An 18418-nucleotide genomic window follows, 5' to 3' on the forward strand; every position below is an offset into this window, starting at 1 on the left:
GGGTCGTGCAAGCATAGCAAATCTCTAATCAAAGAAACAAGTGATGTACTCGTAAAACTGATAAGACGTCTTATTGCGTTAAATATCTTGCGTTACATATTACAAGCTCCTCTCTTTTTCCTTCGTCGCATGTTCGCTGCCCGCATATATATAATATCTTTCAAAAGATAAGCATCGCACATACTTTAAAGTGTGAAAAAAGCTCTTGCGACTGTATAATTTATTTTATACACGTGTGCATCGTACAATTTGAAGCGCAATTCGGTATTTATATATAAAAATTCGGTCTCGTTTTATTTTTCATCTCTTTCACCTCGCATTTGAACATGAGCCTTTTCATATTTTTTTATAACAATGAATCACTTCAGCTCCTGGTCACAGATCCTCACCAAAGTTTTCGGGGTCTCGTAGTACCTGAAGTCTACGAGGCTCCGTTCAATTTCATGGATTTTATAACCTATTTAAAAAATCTTTTTTTTTTTAGTTAAAAATTTTCTGTGATCTTCAGATGAAGTGGTCTCCTTGAAAGTATGTAATCATCAAAAATACATGGAAAATGAAAATTCCCCAAGATTTGAGCTGTCTAAGTCCATTCATATTGTGAGAGCAATAATTAATCCTAAGTAAATCCTATATTTAATTTTTTTACCTCACTAGTTGATGTGATTTGACCCAGATATATTTGTTAAGGGAAACAAAAGTTCTCCAAAAGCAATTGGTACGTGTCGTCGTGGTATACGCATCATATTCATATAAGCTTTTAAAGTTTTATCGAAATACATTAAAAAAGTATCCGTAGTAGTACGAAATTTGGAACGCGATATATGAAGTCGGACGAGGTAGACTTGTTAGATACTTTTATACGATATGTATTATATTGTGTACATATATATACATCCATATTTTTATAAGTGCTACCGACTTAATAACTCGTTTATGCCTACCCGAAACTAATTGAATTCAACTTTTATTATTATTTTTTATTTAATATTTATTTGACGATGAAACTTCAAAGAAAACTTTAAATTGAAAAAAAATTGTATTAACTTTTCAGAAAAGAATTTTTCTTCGATTTCCTTTGTATTCCTATTGTATTGAAAATTTCAATTTTAAGTCCCCTTAAGGGTGTTAACTATTCATATTTTGGTTTTTCCCAACTTTTTAAAATAATTTTATTTTTATATTATAAAAGAAGTAATAATGATGATTTTTCAGGAATGGAGTAAAAATCACGATTAAACTAAAACTGTTTAGCGGAGTTATGATTATTTACATTGTATAATATCCGGCTACCGAAGAAGGAAAAGAAACTATTTTATTGGATGATACATGGATGGGTTAAACATAAACATATCCAGTAGCGTACGTAGTAGCTCTCTTACTCATCCCGTATATACGCAGGCAGGAAATGTTTGCACTCTCTTGTAACCGATTACCGTTAACAAGATAGTAGCATCACTGTATTGACACTGTTGATTTCTAAAAGAGAAATATAGAGGGAGTTGCGAGTATTGGGCTGAATTTAATTATTGCAGAAAGTTATTGGAAAAAAACATTGACTCTCGACGGTACGAATTTTTGGCAAAGCTCTATGCCAGTGTTGCAGAACTTTACACCATAATTGAAATGAATTTTATGCCATATACGATGGTATAAAGTAATTATGTAACATGAAACCTGTATTACTGCGTTATTCGCACACGCCGACACATCTCTGTTACAAGTCGATAGATAAAAAAAGTCCTCGCGAGTGCTTCGATATAATTAAGATAATAAATTTGAGCTTATATGGGAAAGAAAGAGAGGAGCACGTATGTGTATATAGCTCAGTCGCTGCGATGGGTAATTAGATAATTACCTCTGCAATTTATGATGTGCGTTTTGATTCGGTCTACGCCTAAAGTTGTGCTCACAGGGAACGTTAAAATATTTACCAGTGCGTCTGACTCGAGTATGGGAGTATATATGTATACAGATATTGACGTGTTTTTATTCGAAAAATTGTTGTTTTGCATTATTTATCACTAAACTGTGATGTTTGTAAAATTTGATTCGTAAAATTAATGTGGAATTTTATCGTACATACGAGTTACCCACGGGGTAATAAACATCGTAAAATGTTTTATTTTTCAGTGGCTACGCAAATACATTTACACAATCTCCTGTAGTCCATATCTGTCATCGACGTGTTGATCTCTTATATGCCAGGGAGAAAATGTATTTATAAGCTTAATTAACGCTTTCTGTATATCGACCTCGTTTTTTTTCCTAACTCGCTTCTTCGAGTCAAAAAAAGGACTAACTAATGAGCGAGTTGTAAAGTCAATATGTGACATAGAACAGAAAAAAGGTCAATCGCGAGTTTACTCGTTTATGTGCTCGTGTACATACGTAGACGCTGTAGGTTGGTATACATGCTGTATTTAACGCGCCGAATGTTTGACGCGAAAAAAAAATAACCTTCAATATAGGCAGCAGCTATGTGTGTATGTGTGTGGGTACAACGAGGTATAACATCGATGTTAATTTTGAAATTCAATTTTTTTGTTTTTCCTCGACATTACTTTCGTGCCAACTTGTTAACCAGCAGCTGCTGCAGCAACAGCAGTCGCTCGCTGTATATATTGCGTGGGTGTGCAAGAGTAATAACTCGTATTACAAATAGGTAAATTTCGTGTGTAGTGGAGGAAAAAAGGACGAGCGCGTGCGTATTGTACTAATGAAAATTTCGACACGTATAAATAAATGTTTCCGATTCTTTTTTTAGGCAAACATGGCTGGCAATTACATTGTGGTACAGGAGAAAAAATTTCGATTACATCGCGCCTGAGAGCTAAATTGTAAGCGTTACAATAATTATGAAACGACACGCACAATATTTATACATATAATATACCCTATACTATATGCACAGGCGTGAACGGCTAATATAATGAAGCGACTTTGAAATAGCAAAACTTGCTTATAAAAGTCGCATAATTACTAACGACGCAAAGTATGTATGTGTGTTCAGTCTGGGTCAATTTTTTTAACGAGGCACATGTGTGCGTATTTGCATCGTGTTCTCTGTGACGTCAATAAAGCGCTGTATATGAACATCTAACTTTCTTAAACACGCTGCACATAGCACGCTCACTTCACATAAGACAAATAATTCTCACGCAAGAAGAAGACCCACTTGTCATCTTTCGCGGAGCTTTCAATTGAAGTCAGACACATATAATATTCAATTGGCCGAGTTGCCTCGAGTTGAACGGAACGCGAGCTCGCGTACATACATTGCAATGGAAAAATGAAGCTCGTGTGCGTAGTGTAAATGGCGTCATGCGGGCTTTTCTATAGGCTAAATTTAACTTAATTTTTTTGTTCGATCATTTTTCTCGATAAATCGATATACTTTTCAATTGAATTTAAAGCAAGTATCTTACACAGTCAGCCGATAAGTTTTGAACAATGCGGTTGAATGCGGGACCGCTATATATACCCGCGAGACGTACACTTGGCTTTTATATTTATCTTGTTGAATTATGAAAGATAAAATTATGTTGAGGACAAGAAGTAAAAAATTATCAACAATAGGTAGTTGCACACGAATGACTTTTAGTCGATAGTTGCGACGTATGACTTTTGTGCTGAATTTATCTCTTTTTTTCTATCGGAATAATCTCTCTAGTCGGATATTTAAACAAATCACACTGAAAACGATGCCGAGTTTTAGTAGCAAATTGAAACGGGAGATTCGATCAGTCACAGCTTTGAAAAATCTACAATGTCAGGCATGTATAAAGATATACGCAGTAGTAGTGGACGATAATTAAAGATAATAAAAAGTTGCGTGTATACAAGTAATGTTTTCCCGGTGGAATAATTAGTAAAGAAAAGAAAAAGTTATAACACTCACAATGTAATATAATATTTAAAATGGTAAATGTCTGTGCATAATTGATCTGATGTGATATAATATCAGAAAATCTCACTCGATTTATAATTTTTTATATACAGATTTTTGATTGTACAAATTTGACAATCGAGGCTGAATACTCACATAGATAGAAATGCATTGGCAACGTTGCGCAACTCTCGCGTCTCTTTTTTGAAGGACGTAGAGTATACGTTATAATATGACGTTGGCAATTTGTTATGTCTGTGCAAGAGCATACACATATTCGATGGAGCGTTTGAATTGGATTAAAGAGCAAATATCCAAAATTTTAAACATAACACGCATGCGCATAAGATTTAGCAAAAGTCAAAGGATGTGCGACAAGCGTAATACAGATGCCAGACATGAAAATAGACTTTAAATGATGCGAGGTTTGTCGATGGCAAACAAGCATATTACATGTCGTACAGGTGTGCGTAATTTAAACATGCAACTATAAATCAATATTTACCTCTTTACCATACATAATAGGCTAAAGAGTGTGCATTATGGGTGTTACTTGGCTTGTACCTGGTATAATGAACAGCGCGAAAGACACTTAATTAATAAACTCGGGCAATTTAAATTATCGATGTATATATCCATCACGCAATGAAAAAAAGAACCTGATTTTAAGCATCGACTTACATAATTGTTTATTGAAATTGAGCAACGTGCACAGCTCTGTCGATGGAAGCATGCAAAATGCATCCGGATTCGAATGAAGAATCATTTCTCGCTAAGTATAAATTGGACGCGATACCTGGAGATCGATTAATTTTCTTTTACCGAGAATCCTTATAAATCAGGGATTTTAAAGAAAATAATACAATCTTGAAAACGATGAGTTTGCTACAGCAGCAGCAAAGATCTCAAAGTTCATCGTGAAGGCAGTGGACGATAAAAATTCGTTTAGGCCATTGCGTATCTCCCAGTGCAAGATTTCTTATCGATCTATACGACTTGTATGATTGACTTTCAATACTGCTATTAAATCTCCTAGGATCTATCGTGCACTAAAAAAAATACTACATCAAACAGAATGATCAGTTTGGCTCATGAAATCATACATTTCAAAGGCAAGCTGATCATTCTGCTTGATGCAGCATTTTTTTCTTTCATTGTGTGCACTAAATATACGGCTTGTAGGATAAGATACGCAAGAGGTGATATTTCTTACGGACAGGGTTAAAAAATTTTAAATGGCACTAACCTCGGAATTGCTGGTGGCCACGCTGCTCAAACTTGGAGACATGGCGCCCAACTTGGGATCTGAACCAAGTAGTTCCTGTTGATGAATCGCAGGTGTACCAATTAGAGCTTCTGATATCGAATAATGCGTTGACCCGGTTTGTTGCCGATGCTGTTGCTGATGCTGTTGTTGTTGATGAAGATGATGGTGATGATGATGATGATGTTGATGTTGATGTTGATTGTGAGGTTGACGAACTGGTGGTACAGACGACGATTGTTGATGGATATTTGCAATTATAGAACCAGCTGGAGGTGGCGGAGCACTTTGAACTATCAACTGCTGATGATGATCAAGCCCTAAGCTGCTGTCTAAACTTACGCAGCTACTGTTATCGGTACTATTGTTGGTCGTTCCAGTTGTACTTGTATCTATTCCGCTAATATCGGCAGCGCGGAATGACTCGTGTAAGTACTGTCGAACTTGATTCTTCTGTTTTTGGACCACGTGATAACGGGTCGGATTTTCCAAAAGGGTCCGAACCTACAATACAAGGTAAATATTACCTATCAGTCAATGAAAACATTTTGAAACAAAGATTTAAGCCTAAATTGCAGTGTGCTACTAGTATTTTTTAAAGTGAAATTTCATTTTTCTGGCTATATTTAAAGGGTAATAATGGTTTTATTTTTATAGAAAACTCTTTTCGTTTTACTTATATTTATTCTAAATCAAAACAAAAAGTCTGTAAGTATATTTGTATACATTGAAATTTCAAAAAAAATTATCTTATACTACTTTCTCAAGATTAAATGATCATCAGCCACCATTTTTATTCAAGTTAGTCGCAGACAGCCTATAGCGACGAAAAAGCTCTCGAATCTTGAGAAGCTTACAAACTCAGATAGTGTCATGTGTAAACGCGTATGTTGCTTCCTGGAAGTTAGGGTGTCGTAGTTCAAATGCCTTTTTTGCACAACTCCGAGCGGTTATTAAAAAATGCAAGACCCGCCTGTACGTAAGCGTGCACGTGTATAGTCGTAAACACTAGTTTAGCGCGCCTTTAGGACGTAAAAGAATCTACGTCTACTTAGCCGTATGGCGACATTTTTTCGTTATTTTTTTTCGCTTCGCAGAGAAATTTTAATATAAAATTATAAATATGCACACCACACGGGTATGGTTAGAGAAAAAAAAAAACGCAGCGACTAGCCGGCGCTCTACACAAAAATACAAACCTGCAGTACTTGCGGCGGCACGTCAACACCTATGGTGGATAATTGCGTGTTTGCTGGGGGTACAGATCGCGGTTGAGCGGCCTGAGGCCTCTGTTGTTCCAACGTCTGTCGAAGTTCAGCCTCGCGTCTCTCCTGCTCCTGATGCTGTTCTCGCATCAACTGCAACTTCAGCTGAGTGCGCGATGTTGGCGTGGCTGTTTTAAAAGTCGGTGGGCTGAAATTATATAAATTAAAGGCATGTAAAATGACGTTTGGTGTTCTGAAGTCGCTATGAGTCGCTAGGAGTCATTCATTTGAACACACGAAAGAGAAAATTTCATGACGAGACTAGATGCACACACCTGCGCAGTACATGACTCCTGAACGCATAATACATATTCTCTAAAAGCTTCGAGTGCTCGCGCGATAACGCCTGACTTGGGCTCTTTCGCGCGCTGCTCGAGAGACATATAGACGCAGTCGTACATATATATACATATATACGTACAGTGCAACAATATCTAGGTGTATTGTTATTAGGAGCTGCACAAGCAGCAGCGGCAGTAGCAGCGGTAGCCGCTTGTGCACACGCATCTGGTGTGCACACATGTATCCTCGAAAGACAGATGCGTTTCTGTTTACATCTGCAGCAGTGGTATGGCTACAGTAGCAGTTTTAGCTCTATATAAGCTACGCGCCTAAGTGTATATATGCTGGAGCGTACCACACCCTCCAACGCGCGACGCAGTAAACCGCGTGCTCGCGCGATTTCGGGCTTAATTAACGCGTTAATTGAAAATCTAATGGAAAGCCCTAGCTCCGTCTCTCTCTCTCTCTCTCTCTCCCTCGCTCGCTGCGTATACATATGCACGTGTGGTGGATCTCAAAATGTAGGCGCACTCCGTTAGACTGACGATCTCCGAAGCCGTACCTTCGGTGCGCGAATAGTATTTCAAAATGTGCTCAACGAACGACTATATAGGGCTACGAGTGGCATTATCTCATTCCTGCCCCTGAAAAGTTCAAAGGGTTAATCAAATCTTTTTATGCGCAATCATGTCAAATTTTACAAGCAATATCCACTTTTCACGTCAGATATATAATATTTTGACATGCATTCGTTGCATATGAAAAAAGTCTGCTAGCATTGTGTTTATTATGCGTTTTCGTAATTACTTATCAACATTATATTTGTTATATTTATACGAAATAATACCCTATTTATAAATAATAATTGCAGTCGTTTACGATCTCGATGAATTCAAAAGTTTAAACACATATATACAAAAGTGAATTCCATATTAATGTCGTGCACTGTTTAAACATTTGCGCAATCGCGTGCGTTGCCCATTAGAGAGTCCCTTTAGTGGAATTTTAATTAAAAACATTCGCAGCTTGACAGATCGACATTTACATACGGTGGTGGCAAATGAAAAACCACGAGACACACACAACGTTTGCGCCGTACATTCAATGTGTATTTGGAATTTCACCTCTCTGTCTCTCGTGCACGGCTATGTCTTCGCTCGCCAATCGAAGCTTCTGTCAATAAAGTCGCACGTTATCTGTCATTTTACATTTCTCGCCTCTTATTCGCCGCGAACAACACGGCAACGGCTACTTTCCCGGCTGATATTATCGCTCGATTCTGTTGTTTCACTTCCGTGTATATAGTAGCTGCTCGATTGTTCAGTGATACGAGAGCTCTAAAAAAATGTATTTCCTTGCACATGAATTCTGAGTAAAAACAATTTTGACGAAATTGAGTTGATTTTCTCGAGCGACTTGTATTTTTTCATTCAACAGTTCAACGTTTAAAAATAACCGGAAAGATTTATGATTCTTCATAAATTCGATTCGTGAGCAAGTAAATAATAGTTCTCTATGAGTTCACTCGAACTCGATGCACATTAAAAAGCCTTATAAGGTAACAACATTTTAAAAAAGCGAAATGTCTGTGTGTAATGTGATTGGTTGGTTTATGCCAACGACCCGCGCTCGATAATTGCATCTGAAAATCCCAGGATTTTTTCTTTAGCTAGCCTGCATCACTCGCTACGCTGTACGTCACGCTTCGTTTTTCAATTCGTCCGAGAAATTCGCTAATTTTTAAACTACGGTGACATCCGTCCCGCGTGTAGTATACGTTTGCTCGTATTAGAAACGACGAGCCTTGAGGATGCGCCTCAAGTTCACTTCTGCACGAGTGAAATGATGAATAAAAAATTTCTAAAGAAATAAATAAACAAGGAGAAAAATAAATACCGAAGAGCACCATGATAAATTCCATTCGATGCGACTAATCAATACCACTTAAGTCAACCTAAATCTGCCATCTACTTTATTCAAACGAATGACGTGGTGGCACAGGCAGAAGAGAGAAAAAGAAGAAGAGCTCGTTGCTATATTTTATGCGTTCTATACGTACAACATATATATACGCATTGCGATAAGAACCAAACACGCCGATACTGCAACCACATATCACTCAGTTGACTAGAGCAGCGGCAAAAGCACGAAACCTTTGTTCTTTTTTTTCTTTCACACTCGGCTTTCGTTAACACCGGCTCTAATTGTTCGCTTGGTTCGTCAATAGCTTGAATTATGAGGCAAGGATTCGCTCTTTTGTTCGTCATGGGTAACGACTAATCCAATGGTTCAAGTCAATCTTTGATTTTTTTTTAATTTTTGTCGGTAAACTCGGTTTTTGCATTCGATAAATCGCATTTTTTGATTTTATTAATCAAATATAATTTTTTCTTCAAATAATTCATTCTTTCAAATAGCAAAACGACTTGTAAATTTACTTTTCTTATAGTTGTGAAAGACCTAGTTTAAAGAACTTTTGATTTTGTAAAAGATCGAGTTGCAAAAATTTCGCTGCATTTTCGACACCAGTGGCGCCAATCGTTATTTCAAAGATTGTGTACCTACTGTCGGTATGAGTCGAGAAGATCGTTAGTTTCTCGGTATCGATCGATGATCCATTGCTAAAATCGCGTGAAAGATTTCAATTTTGCGTTTAACGTGCGCAAGGTAACAATTTAAACTAATTTACTCAAAAGTATATTAGATTTCGAAATCAATTACTACAATTTAAAGGTATCAGTTGACATTGTAAGGGAGCTCGATTCTATTTTGACTTCTATTTGATATCTATGTTACTTTCTATAAAAGCCAACTCATAGGAATTTTTCCATAAAATAACCCTGGGTTGAGAAAAAAGTTTTAATTGTAGCAATAACCACGAATTTAAAAAAAATGCTAAATTGGATCACCAATAATGGGTGATAGACGATCCGGATAATTCTAATAAAATATGTACTGTATCAAAAACTACAAGTTCTTTATGCTAACAAAAAAGATTTTTTGGCCATTATATTTGTCAGAGAATTGGCCATATATATTAAAATCTTATTCAAAAATATTACACGGCGTTATTAAATTCGTCATTTCATGCGCAATGGGAGAAAAGTCACGCTACCAAAAACGTGAAAGCTTGACGTATATAAGTGCGTAGCAAGCTCAGCAGCAGCAGCAGAGTAGCAGCAGTTTTCCGCAAAAGCCCCATTGCCGTCTCGCAGCAGCACTAACGAACTCTCCCGCGCATTTTAATGAAGCCGTTGAAGCCGCTTTTCTAGGGGTGCAGGTGCATAAAACACAAATCGTTGCATTAGTTTTCTATGGAATTTAAAAAAAAATAAGAAAAAAATCGGTATACGCTGCGCTGTGAGAAGTCTTTGTCGAGCATAATTTTTTGAAAAGTTTTTCGACTTATTTATGCGACTTCTGGCTTCAAATGCACATCGCAGTCGTAGTTTAAAGCTTCATTCCAGGCCATTTTCCTCGTGTATACGGATTTTCATAAAAGTTTAGCACTGACGAAAACTGTTTTTTCGTTACATTTCATTAGAATATGCACATTAGAAATCTTCGCGCTAAAATATTTTCTTAAGAGAATTTTGTTGAGGTTTCATCTAATCTTTCACAAATAATTTAACGTTTATCTTAGCAGCCCTGCGGATTCAAAGCATCAAACCATTAGAATTGAGTTTCAGTGATTCATCGAAATCCTTCGTAATTATTAGAATGAACTCTTTCTCTTTCCTTGTATTTGTTCCGAGACAACCTTGTAAACTTTATTGCGTACCCGGCATATCATGGCCGAACATTGAAATAGCAGCAGTTGATATTTTTTCACGCTTTATTAGAAGTCATTTTCAGGTCATTAATGAACGCATTTACAATTGATAAGATAAAAGTCGGAGACAAGGTCACAGACCCTTAAAGATTTCATTTAAGAGAGAGAGAGAGAGAGAGAGAGAGAGAGAGAGAGACAGCCAGACAGAGAAACTTTGTAGTAATTTCTCATTTTAATCACATCACACACAAGCCTATCTTTTGACGTCGATGAAAAATAATTTTGGAAGCTTTTGCACGCGACTTGCGTGCGGCAACAAAGCTGAATATAATCTCATTCTATCTTTGTGACTGCGTTTTAAGTAAGAAAAAATGTCAGCTTCACGAGCCGTAGCAGCGGGTGCACTCTCATATAAGGACACGCAACGTAAGCAGAGAGAGAGAGAGAGGGAGAAAAAACGAAATAAGCGAAAGAAACTGGTACACGCGCATTTAATTATCAAAAGCAGTGCATACATGTATATGCTACAGCTTGTGCCCGAGTATTGTTTGCATATACTCGGGGCTTCGCGTGTATATGTATGATTAGATTAGATTACTCGTCGAGAACTGCTACCCGCCACTGGTGCTTTGTATATTTGCGGGTACGAGCGTTGTTTACCACGATCGTGTTGATTTATGATTCAAAAAAAGAAAAAAAGAAAATTAAAATTAAAAATAAAGAGAAGAGAATTTATTTTCCCACCTGCACGCGTAAGAAAATTCTGGGAAACTTGAAAGATTATTTTATGAAACGCGCGGAGTGTGATCGGAGTATATCACCCCGCGTAAGCAAAGGAAATGATAAGAAATATGTGTACGCAAGAATAATTTTTGTTTAAGACTTCAAAAAAAAGCTCAGACGTGCGTCTCGATATTTTACTAATGACAAGTGATCACAGTGAAACGAGAAAACGAAAAAAAATCCCCGATGAACTACGATTTTGCATGCTAATTGTCACTAAGCTCGTTGTCGACGTTAAAACTTCTCTCGTTTGCGAGCCATGTCAAAGCTGTCGAGACACGTCGTTTTAAAGGTCGAGCCAAAATCGAAGCTCTCCTCGTAGCCTGCGTTGTACTATGCGCTCGTAACTGCACGCCCGCCCGTTATCCCTGCTTTATTTATTTCCTTTAAAAGGACTTCAGACGAGATCTTTCCCCACCAGTGGGAAGAATTTAAGTCTAACTAATTACACTTTGTTGTATCTTATTGCATGGAATTGTAAATATCCCAAATTTAAAAAAAAAGTTTTAGTGAATAACTAAATTCGTGCACTTCAAGTGCTACGCACTCGTACACGACATACTCGAAAAAGAGTCAAGTCAAATAACAATTAGTATGCAGGCTCGAAAAAAACAGCAACCTTGAAAGTAAACATACATGCGTATACATACGTAAGTTCATGCATGCAGGCATTTCTTTTTTTGGATATTATGTAAATATATAAGAATATTCTTCCAGTCATAAACGGAGGCTTCCCGATTAAAATCGCTTGTGCATGAAATTTGATAATTTTCCGATTCCAGATGGAAAACAGCGAGCGTTTTCGTATTTATTGTAACAAGTGTTCCGTAGGTATACTTTTCTACGCATGCATGCATACTGCATATGTTATGAATTTTATTTTTCTTACTTTCGTTCACTTCCTCTTGGAGCAAAGAATTTATTTCTGAGAATGGTTTTCAATAGAGTTTGAAATTATCTAAAAGGCAAGCGTGCCAAATCCGTTATGGCGATCGCAAGAGTCTTGGCTTTATCCCAAAACTCCGGCAAATTTTTGCCCATCTTAAGGAAATTAAATAGATATTCTATAAAATAACCCCTCGATACGGATTTTATTCTCAATTTATTTCATCCGACGCAGTCTCGATTTACCGTATTAACATCTCGTAAATTAATGAGTCAGAAAATTTTAAACAATGTCCAACTAAAGCAGCTTCGTCGATGCTACTGGGATTGATAGTACGCGTTACAACAGTAAGCAGCATGCCGAACACAACAATTAGGAGAGGAGAAATACAGTACCAGCCTTGTGGTCGCGTGGATGCTCGTGGCGTTGTCATGGCCATTTTGCTATGATTCGAACCAGCCGTCGGTGGTACTCGGTCCACAATAGACGGATCCATTTCCAGGATCATTTGTAAATCTTCATCAATGCCAATATTTACGCGCACCGGTTTCTCTTGTGACAGTGTTGACTGGTACATGTAAGACAGTTTTTTATCGTTAGAAACATTACTTCTCCGCTCTATGTAATATTATTTTCAAAAGAAACCTCTATGATTTCAATGCTTGGACTTTGATATCAAGTGAGCTTCAGACTTTACAAAAAATATCAATATCATCGAATTGAATTCTTATTTGAATTACGTATAGGAAATAAATATAAACATTTCGTCGTTACTTCTTGGAAAAATTAAAGTTTGTTTTGAATATACTGATAAATATATATTTTGATTGACCAATTCAGCCGAATTGTGAGTTTACAGTCACAATGGATCTAGAGTCTTTACGATATCTGTGGACCCCCCTCCAACTAAGTATTATTAGATATGATCGTTTTGTCATGTATTCACTCTAAAGAAGTTGATTTGATTAATAATTTTTACGTTACTTCTATACTTCTAATGCCACTCATCGATTTTTAATTGAAATTTTAATTTAAAAAAAGTAACTAATACAAGTAAAATTGAAAGACAATTCGCTCAGGAAAAAAGTTCTAATCATCAACACTACTTCGACTACCCTCAAAAAGTAAAATAATCTAGTTAGTATGTAAAATGATAAAATCCAAAGTAGGTAATTTAGAATCAATATTACTAAAATAACATCACAAATAAAAATCATTGATACACCTGTTTCTCTGGAATGATTTTTTGGGCGAACAATTCTGCCGGCTGTTGACCAACAGCGGCAGAAATTGTAGCACCACCACTACCGGCTTGATTATTCTGGTCTAGGAAGTCAGTAGTGGTAGGAGCAGCAGTAGCCGCGGTCGACCTTGACAGTCTCGCTAGATTTTTGAGTATAGCCAAATTCGAAAGTTGCTGCACTGGCAATTGTCTATTGCAATCCAAAGATAAAGCCGGGCTTGTATTCAAATCGTAATGCTCATTATTAAAAGTGTCCAGGCCTTTGTCTAAACTCAATGTCTGTTGCTGTGGTTGATTGTATGTTCCATCGTTGATACGCTCGAAACGCGATATCAACTCTTCGAATTCGATGATTTGACGATGAGTCGCATCGGTTGGAGTCTGATTCATCGTCTACTTTCTCTCTACTGTGGTAATGTCTTATCACGCGAAACAATTTTCACATTACTTTCACTGAACTGCCCTGAAAATTATGCGTTATTTTTTCCTCTTTTGAGCGATAAGAAAAATATATCAACACTTTACTGCACGCGCGCTCGCTGCATATTGGCTAATAACGAACTTGCAATCGATAAATCGATCATCCGAACGGCTACTCTAAATCAATCGTTAAACTGAAATTCATCACTCTAATGATGATTATTATTGTCATCGAATTCAGACGATCTCGACGTCGTCGCGACGCTACTAATATAAAATCTTACAAACTTTGCACCGCAAAGCTATCTCGTAAACGTCTCTCTCCTCTCTGGCTACACACACGCATACGCGCAGATGAGCTTTTAGCGTTCTCTCGCTCTCTGTTTCGCTTCTGCTCTAGCCGCTTAGGTAAAGATATTTGGCAAAGCTCTGAACGATGACGCGGTTTCTTGGCTCAAGCTTGTCAAAGTCAACGCTTCCGACTTTGACTTCTCTCTTTCTCTCTATTTTTCCTAGGTATAGTTCATTCATATAAAGATGATGCTATTTAATGATAACTTTGTGTGGTGTCTCAATCCCTTTACCGTCAGCCATAACTTTTTTAGATTCATATTTTATCGAATCTTACTTTGTTTATTTATTTATATTTTATGTAAATTTAAAATTGAGTTATTACTTTTACTAATTATAAATAATCAACTAATATTTTTATTCCTTGAGTTTTCACTTGTAATCTATTTTTGATGCTTCAAAAAGTTACAGCACACCGATAGCCTAAACTCAAATGGTAATTTATACAAAAAGCTTGGCTTGAACTTCTACTTTATAATCTATCATTGAATAAAAAATCATCGAGGAAAAGCTTGCTTTTTCAATTAATTTCCAATAATATTCCGCAATATAATTTTATTAGTTTATAGATTTGGTGAAATTCGTTGACACGGAATCGTACACTGGACATTGGTTCAGACAGTAAGAAAGAAAAAAAGTCAATATAGTGTTTTGAAATTAAAAAATCTCTGCACAATATAATTTACTATATACAATATATCTGTAAGTACTATATAATCAGTTTCATAGTTGAATTACATTGCTGGATATAGAGTCTAGTTATGACAACAAATATTTTAATGATCTGACTTTTTAGTGTATTTTTTTGACTATGAGTAAACAGTTACTTCTATTATCTTTGGCCAAGTAATTCTAGTGATAATGATTGTTAGTCGCGTCCATCAATAAATGTCTGACATTGTGCTTTTGCTTGGAATTTTTCTGAAAAATTTCTGCAGTTGTAATAAAACTTTATCTTTTGTGTTTTTGAATTATATCACTAACCTAAATATTGATATTTTCTTCCAAATACTTGATTTTGAAAAACCCAAGTTGAGGAATAGATTTTTACAATCTTACTGTTTTGTTTCAAATGTAAAAGTGAAGAAATCGAGTGAATTACAACATCGAGTTTCAGCTCCAAAGATGAAGCCTATACTTATACCTAATTAGCGCCTATTTGATAAACACCTTGTTTTTATTTGAATAAAGTAGGATTTGTGAAAAAATAAGAGTTATAACTCTTGTGCTACGCCTCTTTAGCTTTTTAACAATAATTAATATATAATAAACATATATAACAATAAATAAATATACGTAATAAACGTTTGTACATGAACTTATTAATTGAAAGTGTTATCCTTGAATACTTATATACTATTTGAACGTGTAGTGGTTCAGAAATTTTAATATGCTATGCTCCGTTTTCGATGGATGGGAGACGATTATCAGCTCCGAATATTAAATTCATTTTTGCAATTGCCTTATTAACTTGTACTGACGATACTTTTGAATATTTTCATTATGGATTTTTATGATAAAGTACGTAAATTTTGAATTTTATGTATAATCTATTAGATAAGTTTAATATTGCGATCGAAAAAAATTATTTCTCGATGAATTGAATATTTAATCAAATAAAATCTTGATATTGCATGTCACCGTTTTCAACGCCAAACTTAGTTACCATGCCAAGCGATAAGCGCCAATTTATTGTATATTTCCAAGTTCGTTGACCTGTAAAAAAATAGAGATTGCACAATGTATATGCACAATCTAAGATGCTCGTTTTGCTGGTGTATCGTCTTGCAAATCGATGGCATTACGATGGTTCGCGAATATACAGCTGATTACGTTATATACTGGAAATAGAAAAATAATCGCGTTTAAAATCAGTATATCATGAGCTAGCTGCTACAGCAACGAGTTTTGAGCTGTACGTAGGTATATTAAAATCGAGTGCATCATTTGAATAATCAAATAAATAATTAAACGCTTGCAATATCGGTACCTAACTTTAATTGCTAATTAGTGTAGTAATGATTAGAAACTTTGCTTGGCTTTGACAATTTTGCTCATTGAACCGAGCTTTACTTGGTGATACTGATTGATATTTAATGTCCGCTTAAACCAGTCTTAATGGTTAGGCGATAACATTTCACTTTCGAATAATTGATTTTCGGAAGTATATACATATCAACAAATATGAAATATATCTCGATGTTATTTTAAAAGCCATAGGTGAGAGAAGAATGCCCAAATGTGTGTTTGACGAAAAGAGAAGGTTTCATGTGTTGAAGGATTGATCAAATGAAAATGTGAAAGTGTAAGGTGACGGTAGACACGTAATAATGGCGGTTTCACGACGAAAACAGCATCAATTTGAGCACTTGCACACATTTCACAATCAAAAACAAATCATTTTTATCGTAAATATTTGCCGGAATCTATATATTGATGTGCAATTTTTGCTTTGCTGCAACATTTAATTTTTCAGATTATATCGAAATTCGGTTTTGATTTTTTGAGAATTCCATTCACATGCTAAAATTTAAAACGTTGTCTTACGTAAACCTCGGGTGAACGGGATTTTTTCATTAAATTCGTTGGCCCAGTATCAGTGGTTAACAAAATATTCTGATTCATATACTTTCGTCGATTAAGTGGATCATTTCCGATATAGACTAGAAAAATTGTTTTTTGTTTCGATGTTAATTATAATAACAGATGAGTTTTACTAATAAGTCATGAAGAATAGGTCGGAACCGATAAATATATCTTGAAAATTATAACTTTTTATAACATATGTAAATGACAAACAAGAAATTATTTACTAAATTGTTGTAAATTAGAATAAGTCGAGTATCGTGATTGGCATTGAATCCGGTCATTTTCCACTTATCCTTCTGGACGTCTACCTTAAAATGTTAACGCAATATACTACTTGAATCATCAGACACTCATTGAAAAGTGTTTTTTTTAATTCGAATCGCTTGTTAAAAAATTATTTTGCAAAAAATCATTTTGTACAGCACATTGACGATTGATTAAAGTTGTTAAAATGTTAATCATTGATTCGGGCCCTGTTGAACAAAGTAAGTAAAAAATTAAAAATGTCTAAAAAGTAGTTCCTCGAATATCTTGCATATTTTAATATGCCTTCGAGAATTAAGATTTTCACCTGTTTTGAAAATATTAATGAAACACCGAGGAAGAAAAAAATATGTTTCAGAGGTTTTAATCGTTCGTTCACATCAACGTATTCCGGGAATTTTTTTAGCGCTTCATTTTATTGTACTTGAAATGTGCAAGTGTTTGACGATGTTGATTTTTTGATAACTGACAGAAAGTTTAAAAAATTACATAAAGTAGTAATTTCTAACGGTTTGGTTGTCACAGTAGGAGACGATATAAAATATTGTTAGATAAGTATTTTTCAATTTCACATAAATGTTATTGTTATTCGTTTGGAATATTTAAAAGCTACAGTCAACAGATCGCTGTAGCTAGCGCTGTAAAAATATACAAATACTGTATTCAAAAAATGTAAATGATGCTTCAAGCCACATTGTATGATGGATAATTTTAGGTAGTACAGGAGCTCACTGTTTCTAAGTTGTAAAAGGCGCGCGTTTCGGCATGGACGATCTTGCTCATACGACGAAAATCGTACGCGGAAAGTCGAAATTCATGTGCGTATCCTCATAGTCAAACGTCAGCGCGATATTTATTAGTAAAAATTAGTGCAATCTTACGAAATGCGCTGAGCGTCCGAATTCTAAATGAAAAAATTACACCAACTGTGCGCACACGAGGCGCCGAGAGCCGCCTGTGCAATATGTATTTACGTGTGCTCGTACACGTTTGCGATGTGTGCCAAGTGTCTTTATATATACCGTGCTTGTATATGTATATATTATAAGCAACTGTATCGAATAAGAGAAGAAGAAAAAAAATACTCCGAAGTCGATAAATTTTGCAGTGACATAGTTTCTGCGCCTATGTCGACTTGTTTGACCGTATTTGTGACTATATTAAAAATGACAATCACTCGCAATCAGCGTGATAAATAGTACTCGCGCTCACAGCTCTCTCACTCTCGCGAGATTAATTTTTGTAAATTGTTTTTTCGTCTTTATTTTTTCTTTTGCGTTGTACACGCGCATTCGATTGTGTACACGATCGACCGATCGTGCGTATGCGACTGAGATGATGCCTTGGCAAGAGCGCAGAACTCGGCTAAATTGATTCACGTGACCGTAAAAAGCAAATTGACGATTTACA

At 35.8% G+C, this 18418-nt stretch overlaps 1 protein-coding gene across 4 annotated transcripts in view; it reads right to left on the reverse strand.

The window, feature by feature from the left end:
• Positions 1–18418, reverse strand: part of LOC106657998 (transcription factor E3) — a 48621-nt gene that overhangs the window by 28183 nt on the left and 2020 nt on the right. Inside the window, exons 1-5 of one of the 4 annotated variants that reach the window (XM_014379757.2) lie at positions 13947–14083; positions 13367–13847; positions 12537–12709; positions 6353–6566; positions 5136–5657 (exon numbers count right to left, since the gene is read on the reverse strand). In XM_014379757.2, the coding sequence (XP_014235243.1) occupies positions 5136–5657; positions 6353–6566; positions 12537–12709; positions 13367–13774 (1317 nt within the window). In that variant the 5' untranslated portion in view covers positions 13775–13847; positions 13947–14083. Of the gene's footprint in view, positions 1–5135; positions 5658–6352; positions 6567–12536; positions 12710–12786; positions 13223–13366; positions 14084–18418 lie in introns of those variants that run through there. The other 3 variants (XM_014379758.2, XM_023463056.1, XM_014379759.2) reach the window with 3 other exon arrangements.

Source organism: Trichogramma pretiosum, unplaced genomic scaffold (assembly GCF_000599845.2).
Source record: "Trichogramma pretiosum strain Unisexual culture from Peru unplaced genomic scaffold, Tpre_2.0 scaffold84, whole genome shotgun sequence".
Lineage (NCBI taxonomy): Eukaryota > Metazoa > Arthropoda > Insecta > Hymenoptera > Trichogrammatidae > Trichogramma > Trichogramma pretiosum.